General features: G+C 43.5%; 1 protein-coding gene across 3 annotated transcripts in view; it reads left to right on the top strand.

Moving 5' to 3' along the window:
* The window catches only part of SEMA3D (semaphorin 3D), a 204918-nt gene that overhangs the window by 96549 nt on the left and 96246 nt on the right, over positions 1–12123 (top strand). For all 3 annotated transcript variants that reach the window (XM_020800516.3, XM_073000805.2, XM_078394234.1), the window contains exon 3: positions 7164–7324. In XM_020800516.3, the coding sequence (XP_020656175.3) occupies positions 7164–7324 (161 nt within the window). The remainder of the gene's footprint in view (positions 1–7163; positions 7325–12123) is intronic.

The raw sequence follows: 12123 nt of genomic DNA, 5'->3' as shown, positions 1-12123 counted from the left end.
CCATTGTGCCAGAACAGATACATCAAATTACATCTAGTCTGGAATTCACTTTATACCAGCAAGAGTCAAGTGTTACATAACAGCACTGATGTTACCTGTCTGTCATGGGTTTGGAGGGAAAGTTCCATCCTATGGGGAGTGGAAGGCGGGACATCAGGAGGAGGGGCTGTACTGTATAAATATGTGATGCCTGTGTGGTGAGAGAAGATGCTGGGAGACACACTGTGAGACACTGTGAGACACTGGGATGTGACGAAGCAGCAGCTGGGAAGAAGAAGCTGTTGTGGGAGTCTGTGTGTCAGACAGGGTACTTCTGTGTGTCAGAGTACCAACCTGATAGGTTCAGGTGTCTGTTGGGTAGCCAGAACTGATAGGTTCAGGGTCTGTGCTTTAAGTTAAGGGTTCTGGGTGAACCAAACTGTATGCTTGTATGAGTGAGAATAAGCCACGTTACTTTATCCTATTCACCTGATTGTTTATTTTTCCCTGTGTGTATTTAAATAAACCTTATTCTTTTTATTGTTTAAAAATCCATCCCTGGTCTGTGTGACTTCTTACAGGGAATGGTTGGTGGCAGCTTAGTGTAACTGTGTGACATATCCCAGTAGGTCTGGGTTTGTCACATTGATTGGTGTCCAGCGTGTGGGATACGACTGGTCCAGTTGTCCAGCAGTCCAGCAAAGCCTTGGCAAGTGTGCCCAGAGCAAGGGGGGTCTAGTCAGGGACAGTCTGAGGCGCGTAGGTAATCTTCTAGGTGTACCTCACGGGGAGGTGCACTAGTAGAAGAACGTGCCAACTGGGGAGACTTAGATTAAGGTGCTCTGAGGCAGCCTAGTTTTGGCGGGAAAACGCTGAGGCAAAACTGCGTAGCAACAGCGAGCTAGCTTGCCAGCTGAGAGGCCCAGCAGAGGGGGGTAGGCTCTGACTCGATACTGTTGCAACTTTAGTGCTGAAGAACAGCAGCAATCTCTAGGGAGAGCTGGTTCTGAGGCAAAAAGGAAAAAAGTGGTCGTTTTATTTTGAGGCTTGACTTTTTAAAGTAGCCTGTTCTGAGGGGGGGTTATGCCCTTGACTCGAAGCCAAGTAGCAGACATGAGTGAAGTGAAAGACCCCCAGATTGACCAAGGTTCTGAGGATGAATTTGGCTCAGTGCAAGGTGACAGCACAGGAGAGCAGGACCCAGAACTCAGAAAAATGCTCATAGCCCAACAGCATGAACTGAGGATGAGGGAAATAGAAAGGGAAGAGAAACAAAGGCAATGGGAAAAAGAAGAAAGATTAGAGAGAGAGAGAATGGAGAGGGAAGAAAGAATGGAGAGAGAGAAAATGGCGTTTGAATTAAGAAAATTGGAACTGATGAACCAGAACAATAATAACAATAGGGATTCTGAGGGAGGCCAATTATCTAAAGCTGACCTGAAGAAATTCCCTGTGTACCACAAGGGAGATTGTCCTGAGGTGTTCTTTTCCTTAGTGGAAAGAGCGTTTGTGGACTTCTCAGTGAGGGAAACTGAGAAGATGACCATCATGCGATCTTTAATCAGTGGTAGCCTGGCTGAGGTTTATGCCGAGATGCCTGAGGAACTGATGAAAGATTTTGCAGAGTTTAAAAAACTGGTGTTTGCCAGACATGGGATAAATGCAGAGCAGCTGAGACAAAGATTCAGGTCCCTCACTAAAAAACCAGAACAGACTTTTACCCAAGTGGGGGCCCAATTGGTGAGGCTGCTTGAGAAATGGCTATCGCAGGAGGGAATAGAGACCTATGAGCAGCTTAAAGACTTGATAGCCCTGGAACAGTTCTATTCAGTCCTGCATGGGGAATTGAAATTCCAGGTGAGGGAAAGGAAACCGAGGTCTGTGGCAGCAGCCGCAGAGATCGCAGATTTTATTTCCCAAATAAGAAAGCCCTTGGGTGAGGGGAAATCTGTGGGTAAACCCAAAGAAACCTACAGCAAGTACTCTCAGGGACCAGGGAAAAGCCAGCAAGGGGGAGGGGCCCATGGTGAAGGGAAGCCCTCAGACATGAAACAAAGACCTCAGATTTTGGAGGGAAAACCAAAACAAGATGAGAGAGAATCAAAATACACCAGAAAATGCTATTTCTGTCAGGGAAAGGGTCATCTAATCTCAGAGTGTGAGAAATTAAAGCAGCTAAAAGGAATGGTGCCTCAGAATTCTAGGGGGACCAAGCCAAAAGCTGTGTTCTGTGTCCAGAAAGAGCAAGGCTCAGTGTCACAGAGGGAGCCTGTTGCCATGGCTACTCAGTCTGGAACAGCTACTTCTGCTGATCAGGCTGAGGAAAATGGTCCTCTTATAGAGGTGAAGCGCTGCTTGCTGGTGAAAACAGATTCTCAGTTGTTTGAGACAGCAGGGGTGGACGTAGGAATACTTGACCGTCAGTATAGGGGGCTGCGGGACACTTGTTCCCAGGTAACCCTGTGCCATCCAGATATTATTCCTAGGGAGTTTATAATCCCAAATGAGAGCATAAAGGTGGCAGGGATTGAGGGGCAGGTAATCTCTCTGCCAGTAGCAGAGGTACCTGTCAACTTTCAAGGCTGGAGGGGAGCTTGGCGGCTAGCGATTTCATCGACTCTGCCAGCAGCCGTGCTCGTGGGAAATGACCTGGCTGAACATGTGAAACGGGTGCTAGTGATTACACGCTCACAAGCCACCACAGGGACAGTTCAGGGGGGTAATGATGAGCCAGAGACGGAAGCAGGTGGGGGAAGTTCAGAAGCTGTGGTGGAAACCTTAACCACAGACAGCAGATTTGGACAGGAGCAAAAGGCAGACGCCACTCTCCAAAAGTGTTTTGAACAGGTGACTGACGCCCAGCTAACACCTGAAACCCCAGTGAGATTTCTGGAGAAAAAGGGGATTTTATATAGAGAGACCCTGAGGAATATCTCAAAAGGGGGAGATGGGATCAGAAGTCAGCTGGTGGTACCTGAAAAGTATCGCCCCATGATCTTACAAAGGGGTCACTCTGACATGTTTGCTGCACACTTAGGGGTGAAAGGGCCCCTTGATTTGATCAAACAAAATTGGGAGCAGATCACCCAGGATGACCCACAAGACGTTGTGACTTACATAGACACCTTGATGAATGACCTAAAGCGAAATCTAGAGCTGGCAGCAGAAAACCTGCAAGCTCAGAAGGTCAGACAGAAAACATGGTATGACCACAAAGCTAGAGAGAGGCACTTTGACCCAGGGGAGGAAGTGCTTTGGCTTAGGCCCTGCAGAGAGAATAAACTGCAGCTCAAATGGGCAGGACCATATAGGGTCATTTCCAAGATGTCAGACCTGAACTACCTTATAGAGCAGGAGGAGAACCAAGCAAGGAGGGTGGTTCATGTGAATGCCCTAAAACCCTACTACAGAGGTGAACAGAGGGTTTTATTCGCGATAAAAGCAGCTGAGAGTGAGGAAGCTGAATTGCCCTTCTGGGAGGGTAGAGGGGAAGTAAAATACAACCCAGAGGAGGTAAAGATCAGTCCTGCACTCACCCAAGACCAGCAGCAAGAACTAAAAATGCTGCTTAATAAATATCAACAGGTGTTTTCCAACAAGCCGGGGATAGTGAAGGGAGTGATGCATCGGATCCACACAGGGGATGCACCCCCGCAGGCAGTATCCCCATACCGAGTAACGGGACCCTATAGGGACAAGGTGCGGAAGGAGCTGGACGAAATGCTGAGGGAGAACATAATCGTCCCCTCTTCTAGTCCTTGGTCCTCTCCGATAGTCCTTGTGGACAAGCCTGATGGGAGCATTAGGTTCTGTGTCGATTACAGGAAATTAAACCGTGTAACCACTCCTGATGCCTACCCAATGCCCAGGCTAGACAACCTGATTGAAACCATAGGGGGTTGTCGGTTCATCTCATCATTGGACCTGGTAAAGGGATATTGGCAATTAAGAATTGATCCCAGGGATCAAGAAAAGACTGCCTTTTGCAGCCCTTTTGGTCTCTATGAGTTTCGAGTCCTGAGCTTTGGTCTCAGAAATGCACCAGCCACATTCCAAAGGCTGATGGACCAGACCTTGGCAGGGCTCAGTGACTTTACAGTGGCCTACATTGACGACATAGGGATCTTCAGTAATACCTGGGAAGATCACCTGTTACACCTGGAGTTAGTGCTGCAGAGGTTAAGTGCAGCAGGGCTAACAGTAAAGGCCAGCAAGTGTCAGCTGGGTAGCCCAGAAATAAAATACTTGGGTCACATGGTAGGGGGAGGAATGATAAAACCCCTGGAGGCCAAAATAGAAGCTGTTCGTGATTGGCCTAGACCCAACACCAAGAAAAAAGTCAAATCATTTCTTGGGTTGGTGGGCTACTACAGAAAGTTCATCCCGAGGTTTAGCGAGATTGCGGCTCCGCTGACCGATCTGACGAGGAAGACGGCTGATGACCGCATCCCGTGGACCAGCGACTGTGAGGCGGCGTTCCAGAGGTTGAAGGAGGCGTTAATCAACTATCCTGTCCTGCGTGCTCCAGACTTCGACCGGGAGTTCATCATCTACACCGATGCGTCTAACAGCGGGGTAGGAGCAGTTCTGTGCCAGGAGGATGAGAATGGTGACCAGCATCCAGTGTCCTACCTGAGTAGGAAACTTCAAAAAGGTGAGAGACATTTGGCAACCGTGGAGAAGGAGTGTTTGGCCATAGTCTACGCGATCCAGAAGGCCAAGCCTTACATCTGGGGAAGACATTTTATTCTGTGTACTGACCATTCACCATTGCAATGGTTAAAGACAATGAAAACCCACAATAGCAAACTTATGAGGTGGGCTTTAAACTTACAGGACTATGACTTTGAAGTGAAGGTGGTCAGAGGGTCAGTGAACTGTGTTGCTGACGCCTTATCAAGAAGACCTGAAGAATGAAGACGGCGAAAGAAACATGGACTATGTGTATATAATGATGACAAAAAGTTAATGTACCTGATTTTGAATTTGGTTTGTATGAATAAAGGTAAATGGATGTATTGTATATGGTAAATGTTTAAATGCCTATTTGCTTTGTTTAACTTAGAGTGTAAGGTTAAGTAAGTATAATATGGTATGTATAACTGTTGTTGTATGTTTTATTCAGGTTGTTTTTTGGTGAAAAGCACGTTAGCTTTCCCCCTACAAAACAACTTATAAAGAGGGGAGGTGTTACATAACAGCACTGATGTTACCTGTCTGTCATGGGTTTGGAGGGAAAGTTCCATCCTATGGGGAGTGGAAGGCGGGACATCAGGAGGAGGGGCTGTACTGTATAAATATGTGATGCCTGTGTGGTGAGAGAAGATGCTGGGAGACACACTGTGAGACACTGTGAGACACTGGGATGTGACGAAGCAGCAGCTGGGAAGAAGAAGCTGTTGTGGGAGTCTGTGTGTCAGACAGGGTACTTCTGTGTGTCAGAGTACCAACCTGATAGGTTCAGGTGTCTGTTGGGTAGCCAGAACTGATAGGTTCAGGGTCTGTGCTTTAAGTTAAGGGTTCTGGGTGAACCAAACTGTATGCTTGTATGAGTGAGAATAAGCCACGTTACTTTATCCTATTCACCTGATTGTTTATTTTTCCCTGTGTGTATTTAAATAAACCTTATTCTTTTTATTGTTTAAAAATCCATCCCTGGTCTGTGTGACTTCTTACAGGGAATGGTTGGTGGCAGCTTAGTGTAACTGTGTGACATATCCCAGTAGGTCTGGGTTTGTCACATCAAGTACCTCCAGAGGCCTTACAAATCCTTTGTAGAAGCAATTGAAGGAAGACCATAACATTATGTGGTAGTGACTCCTGTCATGGAGAGAGATAGTTACAGGTCCTGAATTTACTGTCTGTCAGTTTCCTTGAGTCATTTGAGTTCTCATTAAAAACAAAAGTAATATTAAAGTATTAAAGGTCAGCCCTGTCATGAGGCAGGGTGAAAAAATCATGACAGCCATCATAGCACATGGTTACTTACTTACTGTGATTGTATTTTGATTGCCAGGGAATGCAAAAAATGCAGGTAAGACAATCTAAAACAGGTATCAAAATAACTTGATTGGGCTTGAGTACTACCTGGGCTCAGCATTACCATAAGTAGAGGGAAGCTGCTATCTTAAAAGATGTTATGGTGGCAGTAAGTGTCAGAGAGTGTATGCAGTGGTACCTCGATTTACAAACTTAATCTGTATTGGAATGGCGTTCATATATCGAAAGGTTTGTAGGTCGAGGCAAAATTACCCATAGGAATGCATTGAAAACAATCTAATCCGTTCCGGCTGTTTTTCGTTCTTATGTCGAGGCGCTGTTCACAAGTAGAGGCCTTACTTCCCATAGGAACTAATGCAAAGCAGGTTAATCCATACTCTACCACTAGGGGGAGAATTTTTCTTCTTCTTTTGACTAAGATGAACTTATAAATGAAAAAAACCTTTCCTGCCCTTTTTTTGACCTAAGTCGAAGCTCCGTTCGCAAGTCTAAGCAAAATTTTGCAAACGGAGCTGTTCGTAACTCGAAATGTTCGTAAGTAGGGATGTTCGTAAGTTGATGTACCACTGTATGTGACATGGCTTTTGCTATGAACTTCTTTAAGGGTACATGGTGGAAGATGTTTTTCTGTTGGAAGGAGATTCTTCCACCCATCTAGTCATCTTCTGTATGTGGTATGTGTGCAGTGTACTGTTTTATCCCTGGTCTCTGGTGGCGAACTATCTTGGCTTACATTGGTGTTCACCAGATGTTGGACTGCAACTGTCTTGGCCATAGCCAGTGTAACCAATAGTAAGGAATGCTGGGAGTTGTAGTCTGAAAACATCTAGATGATTAGACTTGGCCTCCTGCCACTGTTGGCCTCATATCTGCTTGTACAGCCGCATGAACACAAAATGTCCTAAGAACTTCAGCTCTTTGCCATAAGGAAGCATTGTAACCTTTTGACCACTTCAGCATGTGAAGCCCTATAAGGAACAAAGGGTTCCTGTGAAAACTTAAATGTGCTCACTTACCCTCACCCATTCCTCTGTTGCCATGTTTTGTAGGATGAGATCTTGTTTGGCCCAGTACATTATCTTAACCAGCAAAGCTCCTGCGAGGTGCATATATTTACAGAAGACACAGATAAGCCATGTGTATACATTTTTTAACTATAAAGATTTTTTTCCATTCTCTCACAGACTTGCTGCTCTCCAACAGCTGTGTTCCATTCCTGGGCTCGGCAGAGGGGCTGGATTTTCGGACCCTGCTGCTCGATGAGGAAAGAGGTCGGGTCTTACTCGGAGCAAAGGACCACATTTTTCTGCTCAGCTTGGTTGATTTAAACAAAAATGCAAAGAAGGTCAGTTTATAGTATGCCTCTATATTTATACAGTTCCACTGATAAAATTTGTTTTTAACCGGTCTGCCTCCCCCGAGTGTTCACTGGGTGAAGAGAATGTCATGCATCGTTGGATCAATTTAATAACTTCACCCCCACCCCCCGTTGTTCCATGGTTTGCTTTTAATAAACTAAGTTTGTCAGCATGTGTGACCTCCTGTAGCAGCAAAGCAATATAATATGACAAATATCACTGGACTTCTGCCCTCTATTGAGCTAGAATGTAAGCAAAGGGTAACATCTCTTTCGGTCTCCCCCCCCCCCCCCATGTATTATGACAATGAGTCCTAAGTGAAATCACTCTTCACTTAGCTATATTCTTAGCATGTCAATTGACCTTTCTGCTGGTTTGAGTGGCCAAAACATTTGACCCTTTACAGTAGGCACTCAGGCTTTATCATGTTTTTTTTAAATAATTCAGTTTCTCTCTCTTTCTTTCTTTCTTTCTCTCTCTCTCTCTCTCTCTCTTTCTCTCTCTGTGTGTGTGTGTGTATGTGTGTCCTTAGGAGTAACTTCTTAGACCATAAATTACCACACTTTATCCTTCCCGAGTTTTTAATAATGAGCCTCCTTGGATCAATAATTAAAGCTGTTCAGACCCCTAAAGCATCACTTAAGATAAACCAGACACTTAATGATTCAGTAATTAGTATATTTAAAAGACAAAATCAGCTGTATTGTTTCCCTTGGGCCAACATTCTGAATCCAGTGTACTGCACATTTTGTCTTCATGCCTTATTCATATTAGGAGCAAGTAATGAATGGCTATGAGAGTAAGAAGCTGACACCAGTTGACCACCACAGATTGAATTGCTATTAGATGATACAAACCCTCAAAGGCTTTGTCAACACAAGCAACCAAAGGAATGAGGTGGTGGAATCCTGAGGTGGTAGAACAGAGGGTATTGCTTCATGCTGCAGGTGGTAGCTAAACTGAGGGAAAGCTTCTAGCCCAGACTGAACCCCATAGTACTAGTTTTCAGTTGTTAGTGTTCAGTAGTAGAGCAAATATATGATCTTCACTAGGACTCTCAAGTACTGCAGTCCATTCGACCATTCTCCTCCCTTCCACAGGCAGAAAAGATCCAGCACAATGCTTTTTCATGTAAATAGTTCAAAAATTCAGCTGAGAATTATTGGGTAATGGATCAGAATTAGCAAATGGAGAGACAAATATCTGAATGTGGGATCAAATCACAACTCTGCATTCAGAAATAGCAGCAGTGGAGCCCATGATTTCCCTGAAAGAAAATGAAGCTTACTTGAGGCAAAATAACTGAACAGTACACTTTTCTGCCCTTTAAAAAATGATCCTTCCACCTTCCCCCAAAATGCACAGAAACATGTTTGTGTGTACATTTCTTCATTGATTAAAACATTCAGTCATTTAGACTGAGGAATGTCTTATAGATTAAAAGGCATACAAAAGCACGATGTATTCATAGATCTATGTTGGAACAGAGTTTGCTAAACTCTGCTTAACAGAAAGCTGGCAGTACGAACAGTGTATGATGATGGCAGTGAACGTTTTTCTTTTCTGTCAACAGTTTAAACCATGCAGTATGGGAACCAGATGCTTGCATGATGATAACCCTTTTAAAACACAATTTTCATATAAGATGTCGGTATAATTGTGGAAAATCCTTTTATATAATAAAAAAGAGTGTTCTGGGTATAAAAAGGTTTATTCCACTGCCACCCCACCCTAGAAAAAAAATTAAGAGAAAGCACATTTAAAAACAAACATTTTTGCTGGTTATTTCAGATAGCAGATTCAGATTTCATGGCAGGGAAGGGAATACATGCATTTAAATTGCTCACTTAGGCTAGAGTGCCAAAGAAATTCATTTATATCCAACTGTAGTTTAATTGAAACAATCATGGAGGGAAAACAATAACATTGAGTCTTGTGGCACCTTAAAGACTCTCAGGCTTTATGCAGCATATGCTTTTTTAACTATAGCTCACTTCTTCAGTTGCAGTGAAATGCGGTGCCAAGGTTACTCAGTAAATTCCTCATTCTCATCAATTTAAGCTTATAGGATGAGAAATCTTACCCCCCCCCCATAGAATGCTACTGTTATTTGTGGAAAATGCATCCGGTGCCCTTTCTCTTTTGGAAACAAAGCATGCATCCACACTTCAAGCACAGGAGGGACTAGTTTATTGCTAAGAAAGATGAAAACACTCAATCCACTGCTTCACATTCCTCAGTGAAAAAAGCATTCACCCTGGTCTAGGGCAGTGCTCACAATTGTGTCAACTGTGCAGTATTGTTAAAACTGGCCAGTTCTTGCCAATGTGAGAACTACTTTGAGACTGCTGGGGAGATGCCTTGCCATTTTTGCAATTGTGATAAAGAATACTATACTCCCTTATCTTTGCATTCAAGAACCAAGACCAATGAGAATTCACATACCTGTTTTGTTGTTATGTGTCATCAGGTAGCTCCCAACTTATGGTGACCCTATGAATGAGCAATCTCCCAGACGTCCTGTCCCTGCTACAATTGGCAAAAGCTGAAATTTAGTCTTTAAGATCTCTTGAGACTCCCACTTGCTTTTGATGCAACAGATGCCCTTGGAAATCATTTGATGGATGTGTGGGGTGGAAATCTTCATTTGTGTGCTTGTTTGTTCTTACTCAACATTTAAACAGCATTTTCTGAGTGAGAGAAGTGCCTTCCATATGCTCTCTTGGTAATCATTACAACAGTCCTTTAAGGTAGATAAATATTTTATTTATTTAAAAAGGAACCCAGAGAGCTTACATCATTAAACAGACAATAACAAACAACAGTATAATTATTATCATATTACATCTCAGCAGGGAGTGACAAACCAGCATCCTTAAGGCCACCAAGTTAGACTGGAACTACAACAAATATAGAGATCATGTCTGTTATCCTAAACAGCAGTTCCATGACTCCTTTTCCATATTATATTTAGTAGTATAAACCATATGTCTAGGTGTCGTCATGCTTAGAATACCCCCAGCACCAGCATTAGATCTTCAGAAACTCCATTATAAATAGATTTGATCCATATCTCCTCAAATGTGTAGATCAGAAGATGCAATGTGGTAGTTCTAATGTTACACCAAAATTCTTGGCTCAGAAAATGTAACAAAGTGCTTTTTAAAGTGTGTATTCTAAGAGAAAAATCCCTGTTTTATGAGAAAATACTTAAATGCATTTCTCATAAATGTATGTACCTGAGCAAATATATATATGAAAAAAATTGTAAGTAGGGGGCAGTGAATTTAAGAGTGAACACGGGATGTGGCATAGACTGACTGTGGTAACTGGAGCCCATCCCTAGCTCAGAGGCTGCTGTTGGAGAGCCAGGTTGAATACATAATGCTGTGGTGTAAAAATTATACATTTTGTGTCCCTTAGATATTTTTGGGGAGATGTAGATTCAGGACTGAAGCATATACTAATTGGTTAATGGGAGATGGGAGATCTGAACTGCAGCTAAGTCTTTGAGCCTCTGTGTCAGAACATTCTGTACATTCCAAAATACTGCTGAAATAATGGAAAACCAACAAGAGGCATGCAGTTTCAAGTTCAATGTTTCATGCTGAAGAGACACCACACGTTTTTCCTTGCTACAGATATTTGGATGGAGCAAATGCTTGCAGCATCTTGAAGCCAGTAAACAAACATGCAGGCAGATCTTCTGGTCAGCTTCTACTGGTCTTGGTTTCCTTTGCTTGTGCTTAGGGACTTGTGGGGATAAATTACAGCTTCTGTTTACAGTTTTCCAGCTGAGGCTGTCTATTCCTGATAAGCTTTTCTCAGAGGTTTATCACAGGCCATCACTACAGAGCAGCAATTTTTAAGTACTATAAAAGGTAAGCTGCTATTTGCACTTCTTTTCTCTCTGCCCTAATCCCAAAGGGATGTGTGGGTGCGCAGGTCTTTTGGCAACCCGCCTACCTAGTAAAGAACCACAGTGTGGATTTATAGGTCTGGTTTTCAGAATGTTGGTTCAGAGGGCCTCCCTGACTGTCCATCTTTCTCTTCAATTACTCTTTGTAGTCACCCCCCCTCACAATATCCATAACACCCCTGCTGGTTTTTGTGTATATCAGACTCACTTAAAAGACTCCAGTGCTTGAAAGGTACTCCCCAGTAGCAAATAAGTGTCAGAATGTGGTGTTTGTGCTGTGTGGTGTTTAGACTGACTGTGGTTTGCCTTGGCTAGGTGCCACCCGGCTTTGCTCCAAGCTTCCCTGTGTGTGAGGGAGTGAGACAGGATGGGAGCTGCGAGGGCATGAAGTGTCTCCTTTGTGCTCCGTGGAATTTAGAGTCATCTGACAAAATAGGTTCCTCGTCAGGTAGCCCCTAGGGACCGAAGCAGTAAATTAGAATATTAAACTTCTTCCTCCGTGTGATGCTAGCGTAAATGCCTCTGAAGCAAGGTGACTGGGAAACAAGGCTCTTTGACACTTTGATGGATACAGCAAGTTAAAGTGGGAATTGTGCTTGTTGAATAAATAAGATGCTTTTTATCCTTTAAGTTCCCTAAAGTAAATATGAGTTCTACTGAGCCTTATAAATCTAGTGAAAAGAGGTGCATGCACAAAGATGATTGATCGCCTGGGAAGTGCTGACCAAGTGGTATCTAAAACAGTGCCATTAATGTTGCAATATTGATATGCTGAGCTTTTTAGGAGTATTATCAAAATATACAGTATAGACAACAAGTCTGTGTCAGAGGTAGTTACAACAACCCACCCATGTTGTGGTCTGTGTC

Source organism: Pogona vitticeps, chromosome 5 (assembly GCF_051106095.1).
Source record: "Pogona vitticeps strain Pit_001003342236 chromosome 5, PviZW2.1, whole genome shotgun sequence".
Classification (NCBI taxonomy): domain Eukaryota; kingdom Metazoa; phylum Chordata; class Lepidosauria; order Squamata; family Agamidae; genus Pogona; species Pogona vitticeps.
The sequence above is the reverse complement of the archived record's forward strand: the minus strand, read 5'-3'. Positions and strand labels throughout refer to the sequence as shown.